General features: G+C 43.2%; 2 protein-coding genes across 4 annotated transcripts in view; one reads left to right on the top strand and one right to left on the bottom strand.

The window, feature by feature from the left end:
* Positions 1-12,622, bottom strand: part of DARS2 (aspartyl-tRNA synthetase 2, mitochondrial) — a 29,612-nt gene extending 16,990 nt beyond the window's left edge. Inside the window, exons 1-12 of one of the 2 annotated variants that reach the window (XM_065071846.1) lie at positions 12,401-12,622; positions 11,106-11,205; positions 9,472-9,538; positions 8,766-8,867; positions 7,465-7,560; positions 6,365-6,488; positions 5,675-5,721; positions 3,107-3,213; positions 2,787-2,856; positions 2,023-2,202; positions 1,172-1,279; positions 28-90 (exon numbers count right to left, since the gene is read on the bottom strand). In XM_065071846.1, the coding sequence (XP_064927918.1) occupies positions 28-90; positions 1,172-1,279; positions 2,023-2,202; positions 2,787-2,856; positions 3,107-3,213; positions 5,675-5,721; positions 6,365-6,488; positions 7,465-7,560; positions 8,766-8,867; positions 9,472-9,538; positions 11,106-11,205; positions 12,401-12,491 (1,155 nt within the window). In that variant the 5' untranslated portion in view covers positions 12,492-12,622. The remainder of the gene's footprint in view (positions 1-27; positions 91-1,171; positions 1,280-2,022; positions 2,203-2,786; positions 2,857-3,106; positions 3,214-5,674; positions 5,722-6,364; positions 6,489-7,464; positions 7,561-8,765; positions 8,868-9,471; positions 9,539-11,105; positions 11,206-12,400) is intronic. The other variant, XM_065071848.1, reaches the window with a different exon arrangement.
* Positions 12,623-12,772: 150 nt separating this feature from the next.
* On the top strand, positions 12,773-16,121 carry CENPL (centromere protein L). Of its 2 annotated transcripts, none has more exons than XM_021285817.2 (4): positions 12,773-13,020; positions 13,107-13,352; positions 13,868-14,410; positions 15,112-16,121. In XM_021285817.2, exons 1-4 carry the CDS (start codon positions 12,853-12,855, stop codon positions 15,181-15,183), a joined length of 1,029 nt encoding a protein of 342 aa, XP_021141492.2. In that variant the 5' UTR covers positions 12,773-12,852; the 3' UTR covers positions 15,184-16,121. The 2 variants fall into 2 exon arrangements, with proteins under 2 accessions (XP_021141492.2, XP_064927924.1); XM_065071852.1 differs by having other exon boundaries at positions 12,773-12,993.
* The last annotated feature ends 574 nt before the right edge of the window (positions 16,122-16,695 follow it).

A 16,695-nucleotide genomic window follows, 5' to 3' on the forward strand; every position in this document is an offset into this window, starting at 1 on the left:
AAAGCCTCAGCCGTGTTTCTGTCTCACCTGGTTAAATTGGGACTTTGCAGAAGTCTTTAATGACTCCAAATCTTTATTTTTAAGGTATCTCTGAGGAAAGAGTAACAGGAGACAAATTAAACACCAGTAAAACATATGGAAAGCCTAATCAGGATTCAAATCTACAGACTGAGCCATTTCCAAACTTCTCAAGTTCTTTTCTTTCCAATACAAGTTCTTAGGAGGGCTGTGGAACAGGACAGGACCTGCAGCACAAGGCACCAGCTGTGTGTCTTCTCCAAGGGCTCCTTTCAGGAAGAGGCCCCTCTAAGTTGCACATCTGGCTGCAGTTTTTCTTCCTTCTCACAGATCAGATGCATCTGGTGAGCACAGATTAGGCCAACTGCCCCCAGTGTGCAGGAACAAGGTTGTAACACTGCACTGTTGATGGGGAACACACAGCTCAATTTGGAAGAACTAAGGGAAACTGACTGGCCTGATTATAACATGCAAAGAAATGCACTAAGTGAGCACCTGCTTCAAGACCTTGATTTTTTCAGCTACTCTAAAGTTTAGAAGGGCTCGAGATATCACTCTTATTTTGCTCAAACGCACACCTTAGTGCCCTCTCGTGGAAAGCTAGTAACTTACGTTTTGTGCCAGAGTTAAAGGAATCCCAAGAGAAACCATAGTAAGAAAGTCCCATTCCCCAAATAAAACTCAGTGATTAGTAGATTTTTTTTCCATACTGCCCACGCTGCAAAGATACCATAGCCAGAATTAAATCTGCTTCCCTGCTAAAATAAATGGCTGTCTCAGCCTTCTCTATCTGTTTTCAGCCCTGAATTTGGTCTGTGACATTTTCATTACGAGATGCGTATCAGAAGTCATCCTTGACAAAAGCAAGCTGAGAGGCATCCCTGTCCTCAAAAACCTTGCAATTCAGTTTGTTTTCTTCTGTTTCTGTCCTTCCTGAGGACAATATATTCTTCCTAATACTTGTTCATCTCCTTTTCCCTCTTCTAAACCCATTTAGCCCAACCTGAAACCAATCACAACCAATCCCAAGTTCTCCAAAGGGCACTACTCCCCTAGTAATAGCAAAGAACACTTCCATACCAATGAAGGAATTGAAATTGGTATTTGATTTACTTGACATAAACCATAAGCAGTATGTAAAGGCATCACTTACTGCTCCCTGAGGGATACAAATGGCCTTGACAGTGCCACGTGGGTAACTGAGGGCATTCTGCACAAACTGAATGTCCAATCGTCGCAAAAAGTCACTGATATCCATTATCTAAGAGAGATCACAGGAAAAAGCAGTGGTGGTAGAAACATGAAAAATGTCCTGCACCTGTGTCTTAACACCTTCAACACTATTCCCTGGAACATTGTTTCTTTGTTCAGTGAAATCAAATGGTTCACAAAGAAATAAATGTGGCCAAGCTGGAATAACCATTAGGAAGCTGAATGCTGCAGAAACAGAAATGCAAGACAGCCAGGAAAACCCAAGGCTGAGATGGTGACATCCTACCACAGTGGAGAGAGCTGCAATACTGAAACAGAACCCTGAAAAAAAGAATTCCTGAAGAAATCTAGCATGCTTTTGTGCTTTTTAGCACTGTTCCTCTTACATTTGTCAATATTCTTGGTTCATACTTTCATACTCTTATTTCATTTACAAACAGTGTACACACACAACTGCAGGTGGTTATCTTGAAAACATCTTCAGGCCATAAAAAGGCTGGAGAAGCCTCTCCTGAAGCATCCTCACCAGGAGTATGCTCTGGAGTGCAACAGACAAAAGCACCTGCAGTATCTGTGGATGCCTTATGGGCGTCTGTTCCTAAGACAGTGAAGATGCATTGCTTCCTAATGCAATAATACATTATCTCTCAAATAAAATCTCCTTAAAACATATCTTTTCCCACAGCCAAATAAACAAACACTCTCTTCCTCAAGAGAGGAACACCTGTACAAAGCAGCGATGATGGGATAGACACTTTAGAAGCTGCGAGTTTCCAACGGGCAAACCCTCACCTTCATCCCAAAACGAGTATCTGGTTTATCAGTCCCATACTCAGCCAGCGCCTCCTCGTACGTCATGGAAGGGAAAGGAGTCGTAACGCAGCCTCTTTCCTCAGGCCAGGAATATTGCAGAAGACCCTCTATCAACCTCTGGATCCCAGCCTGATCTACAAACGACATCTCTATATCTATCTTAAAATAGAAAACAAGAGGGGACATTCCACATTAGCTACAGGTTTTGCCTTTGCACTGCAAGTTACAGAAGCTTTTGGCTATAAAGTCAGCATAAAAAGAAACAATATACTACATTAAATCATGGCATGATTGCATTACGCTGAGAGTGTGCTTAAGATGTCCCTACGGCACGATGACTCAGGACACAATCTCCTCAGAGAACTAAATGAGGTAATGATGACAAGGACAAAAGAAGCAGCCTCGAACAAACCAGGCTCACTCTGCCTGGAATCTCAAGGCTGAGGAACAGGACGCCCGACCCAGCAGGACAGGAGGAGGTGGCATCGTCACACACAATCACTGCTGCAACGCGAGTCCCACATCCTCTGCACCTGGGACTGTACGGTCACCCCAGGACAGCAACCACTTTGAGCGCATCCCACACTAACTTCAAGGAGCTGCGTTGATAAAACACACAACAAACAACATTATACCCCCCCCAAGCAGCACAAGAGCTGGCAGAAACGGAGCCTTCAGAAAGGAAAACATCTACAAGCTGTTTGGGGTGAGAAGGAGAGTAAAAGGCAGCATGAGCTGGTTACCTGCGTGAATTCTGGCTGCCTGTCAGGCCGTGAACCTTCATCCCGGTAGCAGCGAGCAACCTGGAAATACCTGCAACAGGACCTTTACTCAGGTGTCTATTTAAAGTATCGTAAATTAAACTGTGACTATAGAATTGATCCTTTAAAAAAAACAAGAGAGGTCTGTTCGCTTTGCAGTAATCCTAAGTATTTAAAGATTGCTCTTCAAAACACAAACCCCTTGGCAATAAATTCTTGGGAAAGTCTCTCAAACTTCACAGATCAAAGGAAGCAAACCCTGGATAAGACATGCAGAAAACAGGAGTCCAAAAAACTCTTACCTGTCCAGGCCTCCAACCATGAGGAGTTGCTTGAACTGCTGAGGACTCTGCGGCAGAGAGTAGAACTTGCCCGCTTCCCTCGAGGGCACAAGGAATTCTTTTGCTCCCTGGCATCAAAAAGAAGATAAAACCTTACACAGTTCAGCAAATAAGAGGCCTCAGTTCCCCAACAGAGAAAGAGCAGACCTGAATATATTTAGCACACAGATAGGCTGCTTGCCAAGGATTACTGGGCTTTTGGCTATTTTTTCCCCTTCTCTTTCAGAAAACTCAGCTCTTCTTCTTGCCCGGTTTTTTTTTCTTGCTCAAAACATTACAAGTGCATATGGAATGGCAAAAACATTGAGTTTATCAATGAGAACAAATGGATTTTGAAGAAAAGTTCACCTGAACTTTTCGTCTGAGCACCTGCACTAGAGACAAGCCATTTCCTACAATCACCCCACCTACAAGCAATGCAAATTCTTCAAATGGAGCATCCTATCACATTTTTTCCTCCCATGGATTCTTTTGCTTGATAACACAAGATCACACTATAGCCTTTCCCTCCACTACAGGCTTACTTCACTTTAGGTACTTGTTTTCCAAACCTTTCTGCCCAAGTTGAATATGAGGGAAATCAGGAAGAGATTTAAAATTTTTTGAGAAGGCCAACAGAATCATGGCCTTGTTTCCATAGGCAGCCAAGCCAAATACTACAAAATTCAGCAGCTGATGTTTTAGGTCTGGACCTCTACCATAGAAACTGTAGACAAGCCAGTGATGAGCTTGGGCTAGGTCCTTTTCTTGAAATCCGCCCCTGATCTGGCTGTGTTTGGGTTGGCAGGGAGGAATCTTTCCACCCCATGAAGGAGTAGTTTTATTTCTTCCACCTAATCTACAACTGCTTCTGCTTTATAAATCCATCTCAGCTGCTCAGTCACTTGTACCAAGGTTGTGACAGAGAATTGTGGCGTCACTCCTCTGAACATTAGGGACCCAATAAGCCTAAGAAATAACATTTTTTTCTGCTCCTGCCTGTCCCTGGCAGCAGAGCTAAGTGGAAGACAAGTCAACCCAATGCTTCCTCAAACCGAGCTGTATGAACAGGCCGCAGCGTCTGGAAATAAGCAGTGGAGGGACTTTTTTCGAACATGTGGTAAAACTAAAACACTGCTCTAATCACCACTCTTGAAATCTGGGTCCACTTCTGCTTCCCTGACATTTCCTGTTCTCCATTGCTTCATGTGACATGTGGGCTTTAACTTCAGTTCATGTCATAGTTCAGGCCTAGCAACAAATGCGGCAGCAATTTGCAGAGCTGTTAAGGAAGGAAATACCTGACACATGAAGAGAGCCTTCTGCACAGCTGAAAATGACACCAAACTCTGAAAAGACTACTGTCCTTTGTAAAGAGTAGGGTATAAAAGCATCTTCCAGAGAGAAACTAAGAACTGATAATTGCTGAGCACTCAGCTCAAAGTACGAGTCAATTTTTCACACCTCTTCTACAGACTTTCTTCCATCCACCCAAACAAGAGAAAACTGAAACACTGAACTTTTGAGCAAGAGAGGTCAGCACAGCAATTAGAGCGTGATAAGTGAAATAAAACGCTAATGAAATGCACAATCTTTTTGGAGTTCTCCAGGAACAGCAGCAGAGACTACCCTTTTCAAGGCAGTTACAGTTTGATAGACTGCAAAACACCTTCGTTCACTGTCTTTTGCTCTCACTGAGCTCTGCTCAACTGTCAAATCCAGTCTAGTATCAACATCTTGGACATTTTTGCAGCAATTAGGTTAAATATATACAGGACTTAAGTCTCACACCACATTTAATGTAGAAACTGGATAGACTGTTATTGGGAGACTGGATTCTACAGCAGGCAGTCACACAGCCTCAGACACAGCTATTTTGCAGAATTAAATCCACAAATTCTAAGCTAACAACACAGCCCAGAAGAGCAAGAGCAATGGACCTGCTCTCCTCATTACAAAATCCCACTTGTAATGTACAAATGGCCCCTTCCTCACAGTTCAAAAAAATCTGTTAACCAACTTAATCCAAAAATATCCCCAAGTAGATTCTCCACCTCCTACTCCAAGAGACTAAGGCATAACAATACACCATCCAATAAAGGGGTTCAAATGCAAGAACTCTAGGCATTAGCTGCACCAACAATTCCTGGGCTATAGCTCTTTTCTGTGATTATTTTTGAAATGAAAGAAAGGAATATAAACTCTGAAATTAAAATGCAGTAGCCTACTAGTTAAGTGCTGGGGAAACAGTGCCTAGAGGAATTTTTTGGTTTTATAATCTGGCTGTCCCAGGACAGGACTTACATTCAACATGCAGTCTACAAGACAGAAGCTTTATTCATTTGAAGGTTTAAAATCAAGACGCAAGATGTGACCTCTCCCATTTCACTCGCTCTACTTTTAAAAGGATCCATGTATCATATCAGAAATTTGTACAGGAGCTGTAACTTAGGGAACAGCAGTGAAGGCAGAGTGCAAGTGACAATAATTCAACCACAAACTGCCTGTGCAATCACGGGAGGCCAAATGTGTTACTAACAGGATACGTACCCCTGGGGTTCTCTTAAAGAGCGTCGGAGTTTCTACATCCACAAACCCTGAGGAACAAACACAGACATGGAATTTGCTGAGAGGTGGGAGAACTAGTAAGACACAAAGTAGACTAGACTGGGCTTAGTCAGCAAAACAGCTAACCTAGCACAAAATGTAGCCTCTTCAAAATCTACAGGTTTTGCTGCTTCAAGGAACAACACGTGTAATGACATTTAAAAGCTCTGAGACACCCCAATGTCCCACCAGAACTGTTGATAACAGAGGACTCTACACAGGCTGAAAAACTGTTAATTCTCTGTCCATTTTGAGCAAGACTTTGCTTTTCCAAAAAGGACTTCCTGATTTTAAGGTATGCTTATAAGACCTATAAGAAATCCATCCCTTTGACTTGCCCCAAGCTGGGTGACCAAAAGAGGGAAACTACCTGCAAAAAGCATTTTCTCACTGGATAAAGCTCATTTGAAACATCTTGTTTTTAGCATGCTAAGAGATTTCAACATACTTGGCTCTTTAGGCCTGCCAACACCCCTCTAAAGACCTCACCACAAGCAGACGTGTCTTTACTAAGTGGGACCAGTTTGGAATAACAAGTTGACTGGCAATGTCTCCTGTCTCCCAGCAACAGCAAGCAGAAGGGAGGGCTAAAGTGTTGTTTGCTGCACTCTGTTCTTCAACAGTTTTTCTTACCATGGAGGTTACACAGATATTCCCGCATCCTCATGACTATCTGTGATCTCAGCCGCAGATTGTACTGCAACTGGTAGCTACGCAAGTCCAAGTAGCGATACTGCATCCGTAAGGCCTCTGATTTCTGGAGATAAGAGATGATTAGGATTCAGAGACAAAAATTCAAATTGCGTGCCCAATAAAGCCGCTCCTACGGTCACAGGACAAAAGAAGGAAGCTAAAAAAACTGCTGCTTTATTGCCACAACCCACCCCTTACCTACAGACTACACAAATGTCAGCCACTGAGGGTGTTTCTATGCATGACAATTATATTTAAAAAAAATACCAAAACATTTACTGTTATAAGAGCTGCCTCATTAAAGCTCAGGATTTCACTCCTCCTCATTCTCAGTCCACTGCAAGGGACTACAGCAATCCTGTGACTTTTAAGCAGAGGGGAGGTATAATACTTAGGTCTAAAGGAGCAACTAAATGCTGATACATCCTGATTACAGACAGGAAAATTAAAGTAGCGTGGATGACGGGAATTGTCCAGGGCCTGTAACACAGAAGGAAAAGGACCCAGTTCTCCCAATTCCAACATGTATGTATCAGTCACAGCTTCAATGGCACAGAGAGTATCTTCAAATCAACACTGATGCCTTTCGTACACCATGGAGCCTCCACTAAAACTAAGCTGGTTTAAGACTGTGCATTTACAGAGGAAGAAAATCCTCTGGCTGACCAGCTACTTGTCCAGGTAAGGCTAAGCATTCTTGCCTTCAAACACAGCAGTGCACAGGCAGGTTCTGTTCCACATTCTCAGAAACACCAGCATAGCCTGATTTCTCTCACTCTTCTCTTTACCATCTGTTCTTACAGTGATATTTGCAAACCCCAGTGCACTGGAATCATTGAAGCCTTGTTTTCTGCTTAACTCTAATTAGAAATATACACTTGCAGCTAACAAACAGCACCCCTATTTTAAATAGTCCCCCCCCCAAAGCAGAGCTGGTAGAACTGAAGTTCTAACATGTTTTGCCATTACCCTGAGCAAATTCCAAATTTACTGAAAAGCCACCACTTCGGTAAAAAAAAAATAAGAAAAAACACCGAAACCTTGATAAAATCCTTGATTTCAAAAGGTAGCTTCTTGCAGGAGTTTAGAATCTCTGCAGTCTCTGCCTTCACTTCAATATCCCCTGTTGGCATTTTCTAGAGAAAAAAAAGGAAGAAAAAAAAAGATTCAAAACTTAAGGAAAACAAATAGGAAAAGGTATTTCACAGATGGTGAGGGGAAAAAAAGAAACCCATGTGATTATCCTCCCTGTCTTATAACACAGTATAACTCAGAGAACTTCTCTCAAGGACACATTTCTCCTAGATTTCCATTCTGTTCAGAAAAACACAAGTCCCCTCACCAAAGATGGCATTTTCTTTCCCAGTAGCACACTGATCTCTACAAGAAGTATAATTACTTTTCCTTCGCCTTCTCCTTGAAGGACATGCTGAGCACAAAGGAACAGGCAGGCACAGACCTTTGGACAAAATACCAGTTCCATTAGCTTCAATGAAACCAAAGAGCATACATTTTAGTGTGCATTAGCAGCATTACCATCAATCCTTAATACAAGCCAAAAAAAGGCAGCTTGTGAGGAACTTCTCAGAACCCCCAGTTCTGAACACCAGTTCTCAGAACTAGTCGTCTTTTTCTTAGATCCAGGGAGAACAGACAGCTTCCCCACTTAGCATCGTGCCACTTGAGAGTTCATGCAATCCTACAGAACTCTTTCTGTTTACAAGAGGAAAGTACCTACAACCTTCCAGCAAAATGATAAATGATTAAAAGAAATAAAAGCATGGCTCAAAGCTTGCATTCTTTATGGACATCTATAAGCAGTAAGAGAAAAAAAAAAATTACGGTCATTAATCCAGATTCTCGTTTTAGGCCTGACAATGATGGGGTATGTACAATCCTGACAGATTAATCTACGGCTGTTTCAATGAGAGCTGAGGAATGCATAACGTTAAAAAATGATTCAACCTCTGTTTCCCATACAAAGAGAACAGCAAAATCTATTCTGAGCGAGAAACAGGTCATCACATGCTGTGGAACCTGTGATGACAATACTTATTTTCAAGAAAAAGAAATTACCTCAACCACACTTTGAAAGCCTGAAAAAGCCATTATCCTTTCAAAGGGCTGGAATATAATTTGATTTGTGGGTGTCTCTAATGTGCTTTGAGGTTCTCCTAAGTGACATGTCATAGCAGTTATTTCACCTCCCATTATCTGAGGATAGGCTGTCACACACCCAGAAGCCATGGCAAAGCTTCGACACAAAAACCACCATAATCCCACTAATAATGTGCTCTTTACCACAAGGAATAAAAACATTGAGAGACCCCAACATCCTCACCAGATTCTCCTGGCCTGGGGGCCTAGGGGACACAATTCCAGTCACTCGCACAACAGACTCCACTGGGGCGTTAGACAAGAGCTGCTTCACATGGGAATGTGCCTACAAGAAGATGACAACGTCTCACAAAAATTCAAAGAACAGGACAAAGACCCTTGTTTCATAATGGCCCATTTAAACCCAGGATCACTCCTCATAACCCAGGGGAAACAGGATTAATGTTTCTGTTGCAGTGTCAGACCAGGGTCCTCATAATACTTAAGGCTGGATATTAGAAAGAAATATTAAGGCTGGATATTAGAAAGATATTAGAAATATTAAGATAGATAGAAAGATTAGAAATATTAGAAAGATATTAGAAATATTAAGGCTGGATATTAGAAAGCAATTCTTTACAGAGAGTGGTCAGGCATTGGAATGGCTGCCCAGGGAGGTGCTGGACTCGCCGTCCCTAGAGGTTTTTAAACTGAGATTGGACATGGCACTTAGTACCATGCCCTAGTAAACGGACTAGAGTTGGACCAAGGGCTGGAATCGATGATCTCTGAGGTCTTTTCCAACCCAGTCGATTCTGTGAAGTCTTATTGTGAGGCAGAGCACCCAGTCTGACAAAGCACTTCGTTCTCCCTGCCCTGTCTGTTGGACCCAAACTACCAAACAAAAGGGAAAAAAAACAACTAGGGACCCATATTTTGGTAGCACTTACCTCATCCTGTGGAATGATGACCTGGGTCAGGCCCTGGAAATCCCTCAGAACCAGAAACAGGCCTTGTCTGATCCATGCAAAACACAAAAGGAAAAAGCTTTTTTCAATAATTCAGAAGTCTTTTGATTTTTACGCCAAAGCACATGGCAACTAACTACTTTCTGTACCGTGTGACTGAGCTCAAAGCACTTCCAAGGAATGTACCAACAGACACTTCTCCCACATCTGAATCTCATTTGAACAATTTGTTTCACATTTTGCCCAGCCACAAAAAACAATGTGCAAATAACTGTGAGAGGCAGGATTTTAATTTGAGCATTATTTCATACTGAATGGGGATTCACAACACATGCAACTTCTTGCTGGGAAACACTGTTCAGATAAACAGAATCACACAGAATCACAGAATGTCAGGGCTTGGAAGGGACCTCAAAAGCTCATCCAGTCCAATCCCCCTGCCGGAGCAGGAACACCCAGATGAGGTTACACAGGAAGGTGTCCAGGCAGTTTTTGAATGTCTCCAGAGTAGGAGACTCCACAACCTCCCTGGGCAGTCTGTTCCAGGCTCCGTTACCCTCACTGAGAAGTTTCTTATGAGCAATAAAACTGAGCTACACACGGATACAAAAAACCAGTCCAACCCCAAAACAAGAAAGATAACATTGGTCCCATAAAAAGTTTCACATGAACAATCCACATGTCTAGACCCAGAATCACAAATCTTGATCTCTTCAGCTGCAGTAGAGACAGCTACCGTTGTACTCAATCCATCAAGAAGCTGTCAAGTGGAACAGGCTCTGGCTGTCTTTAAAAGCAAGAGCACAACCATCAAATTGCAACAATGTTAACTCTGTTTCCTGAGCTCCCTGGATGCCTGTTCAAAGATGAGATACTCAAAACCTCCTAATAAAAAAAATTCATGTTGAGCATCACTGCAGAACAACACTGGATAAAACCCAGCCTCTCTAGACTGTAAAATGCAAAAAGGCAACTTTTGATACTAAATAATTTCAAAGCCACAGGAGTTATCTTCATTTTACAAGCACATATCCATGATCAGAATATTTTGGAGTAGTGTCCATGCTGTACACAGATTTGCTTTTCACCCTATACTTACAAAACGTCCAACTCCACTAGGAGTGATTATATCACATCACTTATAGCAAAGTGTTGAAATTAACATTTCATCCTTTGCTTACTACCTTTCCTTAGTATTTATTTTTAAAGCAAGGCTTGTATACTTTTAAACTGCATAATTAGATGCTGTAGTTGAAAAGACAAACAACATTGCTTGCTTAAAATTTAAGGACGCTATCTAAAAGAAGTTATTTGCTCACAGCTGTTAGAATTGCTATAAATATGTTACTTATTTTCTCTCCTATACAGTGAGGATAATAATATTTAATTGCTTTACAGAGTTGTAATAAGGAACAATTAACACGTGTATGAAACTCTGAAATTTTAAATACTGATCTGGCATGGTTCTCAACTGTTTTAGTCACTTCAGAAGTGCCTACTGCAGAATATTAAAAGATAACCTGAAGCATTAAAAAACAAGTGTTTGAATCCAGGCCTAGAGCACACATGGGATCCAGCAAACAAGCATCTCTGTGTTCACCTTGGTTTGTATTTACCTTTGGTACTGAATCCATCCATACAGCGTGACCTCTTGTCCCACGTGAGCAGAACGCAGCTCTCCACAAGTGTTGGTCCGAGTGACAAAGCTATTGAAGTCTTGAATAAAAACAATAAATTGTTTTGTGACTTTTGCAGACAAACAAGACAGAACAGCTACAGAGCTCCCCAAACAGCAATACAGGCATCTCCAAAGAAATAGCTTCATATATCCCCAGTACAACTACTACGATGGCAGGACATGCATAGCACAAAATGATTCTAAACAATTTAAGAGGAATTATTTCCATATCTCTGCCAAGCTTTCATAGAGAAATCTGAACACAGCCTTGCTGCACACTTCTGCCCCGCAAATTCCAGGGGCAGGAGAAGGGAAGGCTGCAGATTAGTCTTGAGGCACACTAAGCATTCCACACTCAAATCTAGAAGACACAGCAGCAAAAGGGCTTGACAAGCCCAGACTAAAACATATGGACACCCCCTACATCGGTGTGAATTGAACACCTTCCTGCCTCCAATTAGCGGTAAAAGGCCTGAACCATGATTACAGACTTTCCACAGACCTCAACATGCCTGGCATCAGGACTTAGTTATAAAACTAAGCATGCTACTTACAGAACATGCCAGAGTTTCAGCTTGCAAGGAAAAGTTTGCAGAATGCCATTACCTAAACATCTATATGTGTGTATAATTATATGAACTTGTCTTCCTACCTACATCACAGGCTAAAGGCTGTAAAGAGGAGAGGGCACAGTTTGTTTTCATGTTAGGCACTCAGCTCCCCCTGTTGTTTATAAGTTGTGTGCTACGCAAAAAAAGACGGTGGGAAGAAGCAAAGGCTCAGGAATTTTAAAAGAGTTAAAAAAAAAAAAGGTTGGACAATGTGGTTTTAATATACTTTGAATCACAATTCACTGTGATGCCAAAATAAAAAAATGCATACATTTGAAGAAACGATCACAGAATACCAGGTTGGAAGAAAGCAGAAGGACCACTTGATCCAAGCTTTCTTGGCAAAAGCCCGGTCTAGACAAGCTGGCCCAGCACCCTGCCCAGCTGAACCTTGAAATTATCCAACGCTGGGGAACCCACCACTTCCCCGGGGAGATTATTCCAATAGCAGCATGAAAATCTTCCCTCTTGTGTCAAGCCTAAATCTCCCAATAGCAATTTGTAAAGAGTATGCTTTTAACCTCCTGCACAGGCTACTCTGACCTGCGTCCCCAGAAGAATAAAAACCAAACCCCAAAGCCCGTGGGAGCCTGTGGGGACAAGACACACGGTTCTGTCTCACCTGGAGCCACCGAGGCCGAGCCGGCCCGGTGCAGAGCCCGCCCGAGGCCGGGGGCCCGGGCCCACAGCCGCAGCAGGCGGGGAAGCGCCATCGCACAGCGTGGGGACAGGCGGGACCGCCACACACGCTCAGGGCAGGGCCACGGGAAGGAAAGCGCCAGCCGCGGCCTCTCCCCGCGGGGAGGACCTAGAGCACCGCGGGGAGCAGAGCCCGAGGGCCGGGAAGGCGGGCCGCGTCCCGGCACAGCCCGCCTCGCCCCGAGACGATCGCCTCACGCTGAGCCGCGGCAGACCGGCCACTCACAAGGAACTCGGCACCACAGTCTTTCTCCTTCCCTCACTTCCGCCCGCCACAAATATGGCGGCTGCGGCGGCGTCCCGCCCAGCGCGCCGCGGGGGCTGACGGGAAGGGCGTTCAAAAGACGCCCGGCGGGGAGCGGCGCCGGGCCCGTGATGGAGTCAGCGGCCGACGGGCCGGCACAGCCGCGACCCAGCACCGGGCGGCCGTCCTGGGGGCTGCCCTTCGGAAGGGCGCGCAGGCGCTCCGCGCTCAGCCCCAGCAGCCGGCTGCCCCCGGCGCCGCGGCGCACGCAGGTGAAGGCCGGGGCGGCGGAGGTTGCGGTGAGGCCTGCCCGTCCCCTCAGCCCAGGGAAAGCTCTCCCCGTTTGTTGGCTTTTAATATTAACGTCTTGGCTTTTTTGTTTTAGGAAGACACCCAGAGAACGGCGTTTCTCCTGCGCAAGCAATGGACCTTGTACAGCGTGACTCCCCTGTACCGGTTCTCCGAGGCTCACCTGAGGGATTATTCGCGGCTCCTCAGCGCCTTCGTCGCCGCCGAGAAGAAGAAAGGGCTGGCGGTGGAGATAGGGGGTGAGCTGGACATCAAGGTGTCTGTCACCAGCCTCCCAGACCTGAAAGGCAGCGACCGAGACCAGGCAGCCATTCTTGTGCAGGTAAGGAGCCTTCACAGCAGGTCCAGTAATTATAATTAGCTGATAAAATCAGAGTAAAAGGAGCAATTGTCTAATATTGTAGCTCAGCAACTCATTTACTGCAAGGGCTTGGACAGGTAATTTAACTTCTTGGATAAAATGGGTATAATCCTATCTCCTGGCCATAGCTCAAGTCTAATATTTCTGAAATGATTGCCTCAAGATGCTACTGAACTGTCAAGTTGGGCAGGGCAATGGTTACAGGATGTACCACGGGTTGGCTCTTCTTAAGCAGCATACACTCTGATTTCAGGACTGTTCCTAACGATGTAAAAAGTGTTTTTCCTGCTGTTTTCAACAGAATTGCATGCGTCTTTTAGAGATGTAACGAACAGACCAAATAACTGTATGAGCTTTAAAGACTGTTATATATGAGGTCCTGAAAAAAAGTCTTCTACCCAACACCTGAAGTTATAAAATAGAAAACATCTGACTAAAAAAAAAAAAAAGTCAAATGTTTCTTTTCCCTGCCTCAGCTTTCCTCGAGATCATCAGCATCCCCAAAAAACTCTGAAGAGAAAGTGATATGGTCGGGCTGGTTCTGCTGTGTGGCTGGAGATGAGCTTTCTGAGAACTTGCCAGAGGCTTTCACTTGTTTACCTCTATTCCTTGTCAACGGGGCAGAGAGTAACACGGCCATTGTTGGAACCTGGTTTCAGAAGACTTTTGACTGCTGCTTCCGCCGTTTGTCCCTCAGCCCTTTCAATCTCAGTTGGATGGCAGCCATGTGGACTGGATGTAAAGTAGACAAACCCGCATCTGCCACAGAACTTGTTTTCTCTGTCCCCCGCCTGCCCCATCCTCTGCATATTTCGTACGCCATTAATCTGGAGGATGCCCAAGCTCTGTGGGCTACAATCCAAAAAACTCCAGGAGAGATCACTCAAGAAGAGGTGGATGTGTTTATGGACTGCCTTTATTCCCACTTCTACAGACACTTTAAGATTCACTTGTCAGCCACAAAACTGGTGAAAGTTTCTACAGCAGTTGCCTCAGCACACTGTGATGGGATTATAAAGGTGAGGCTTTAACCCATGCTGGACAAATAAAATAGCTGTACCTGTCTAGAAATGCCTTGCTTCTGAAACTTGAAGGTATCATGTTTCTTATGTGTAATTTTCTACAAGGACTTGTTAAACCCTCAGCTTTTATTAGTCATAATTAGTTCTGGAGTTGGGACAACTATCAGTACAGTATTTTACTACTATGTTGCATCAGAAGTTACTAGCCCTAGTCTTGGGCCAGAAATAGGTGTATTAGCTGTGGTATAAACAGGAAAGTTTATTTGCCTGGTGGCCAAACTTTGACTAAGTTTGGGATCTTTTTAAGCCTAAGATATTAAAAAATAATTAGCTTTATAGTATTGCAGTTATTAAGACACAGAAGACAAATATAATTATCCTGCTATATAAAGATAACTGGTGCATGAGTGAGCTAAGAGCCAGAAGATCTTAAGAGTGAAAACATCTTGCTTAGAACGAATTCATTGGTAACCCTTTTCACAAAGGTGCTGTTTTCCATACAGAGGTATCTGTAATATGCTTTAAAACCATGGAAGATTACTTCTTCCTGAAGTTTCTTCAAGGAATACAATACAGTCTTCCAAGTTAAAGAACAGTTTGTGTAATGCAATTGCTTAAATTTAGTCTACAATGTACAGGCTTCACTGTTCTGGGTACAGAGGATTTTCATTTTGACATGTATTTTTTCTTTCTTACAGTTTCGCCAAAGTCAATACCTAACTGGAGTGCTGATGCTCCTGACAGAACTAGCAATCTGTCAGATACAGTGAGACTCGTTTCGGCAAATCTTCACGTTAAAAAGGCTTGCTATTGGAAGATGTATACTGAAAAACCGATTGTAAACTCATTCCTGTGGCATCTTCTTTCCTTTTGTCCTGGCTGTCCAGAGTTGGACTTTAAAACTCCTGCACTCATCCCCATACCTTGCTGTAATTCAATGCTGCACACAGACAAGACATGCAGCTGTTTTGCCCTAAAGCAGCAGCTACTAGAAGTTTGTATCATAGTCACTCTGTTCATTTCTGTGTAGTTATCAGCCAGGGGCTAGGAGATGAACTCTGCAAGTTCTTGGATGTTGCTTATTGACAGGTCTTTCTGTTGTTTCTAGTTGAGTTTTCACTGAACTGGATAGCTTAAGCTATACAGACCTTAGCCTTAGCTAAACAGTGACTAGTCTTGGGCCAGTCTAAATGCAAAGTCAAGCCCACTGCAGAGAAGGTGCATGCTCTACAACCCAGGGCAGCAAAATCCATGTGTTTCTAGCTCACTGAGGCCAAATGGTTAAGTGTTCATTGACATCCCAGTTGGGCTGAGATGAACAGCACAAGACTGACAAGTGCCTTTTGATCCTCTCAGACACATTAATACATAGGAAACTGAGGTCTGTGTATGCATTAGTTATTTGCTGTGCTTTGCCTGATGGTTGTTGTCTTGGATGTGATCTTGTAGGCCAGAGAATGCTTGGAGTTGGAGCTAGGGATGCTAAACTTTTATATTAGATCTTTCCCTTGTACAGCAGGTAGGAGTTCAGAGAGCTAGTGCAGAGTGCCTGGCTACAACCAAAATGGGCAAGAAAGGAAGTTGAATAAGTACATGTAAAATGTTATGATTTTTGTATCACAGTACTAAATAAAGACAATATTTGTCATCTTTTGCTAATAGATTGGTCTTAAGCAAAGTAAAGACTACCTATGCCTGGTTAAATATATACTTGTGTGGTACTTATTTCCAAGTGCAAGTCTTTGCCTCTTTGCCCAACCATGTAATTTTGGGGCTTATTTGTTACCTGTCACTAAAACCACTGACACGAACCAGCCATGCAAACATGACATAATTGCATGCCTGGTTCCTAATCTACTTATGGAATTAGCCAAAGAAACATGCACCTGTTTTTAGTTTTTGTTTACGAGTTGAAAATTAAGTCTGTGAAGTGATAATTCCTACCCTGGTAGAAGTAGCTAAGCAACCTTCTGAAGTTACTGACAGCTCAGCACTTATTTAAATTATCACTTCTGCTGCTTTAGTTTCTTTTTACATTAGACAAAGTTTGTTAACTTGATTCAGAGGACATAATTGTCACCTGCATTTGATCTGAAAACAGGGCTGTTACACCCACAGCTTAGTTTTAAATCTAATGCTCAGCTCTTCCTTTACCACTTTACTTTCTTTTAATTAGACTGGTGTCTGAAAAAGAAACAAAACCAAAAAAACAACAGCATCTACATCCACACAAACTATGCAAAAGCACAGTCCACTGCTTTCACCCAAAGGAACAAACAAAG

The sequence above is a fragment of the Columba livia genome, chromosome 8, assembly GCF_036013475.1.
Source record: "Columba livia isolate bColLiv1 breed racing homer chromosome 8, bColLiv1.pat.W.v2, whole genome shotgun sequence".
Lineage (NCBI taxonomy): Eukaryota > Metazoa > Chordata > Aves > Columbiformes > Columbidae > Columba > Columba livia.

What these genes read in the sequence shown, in the direction of transcription:
- CENPL (XM_021285817.2), top strand. Translation starts at nt 12,853, where the DNA reads ATGGAGTCAGCGGCCGACGGGCCGGCACAGCCGCGACCCAGCACCGGG. An exon ending in AGGCAGCCATTCTTGTGCAG is followed by an intron (nt 13,353 to 13,867) that starts GTAAGGAGCCTT and finishes TCCCTGCCTCAG; the next exon opens with CTTTCCTCGAGATCATCAGC. An exon ending in ACTGTGATGGGATTATAAAG is followed by an intron (nt 14,411 to 15,111) that starts GTGAGGCTTTAA and finishes TCTTTCTTACAG; the next exon opens with TTTCGCCAAAGTCAATACCT.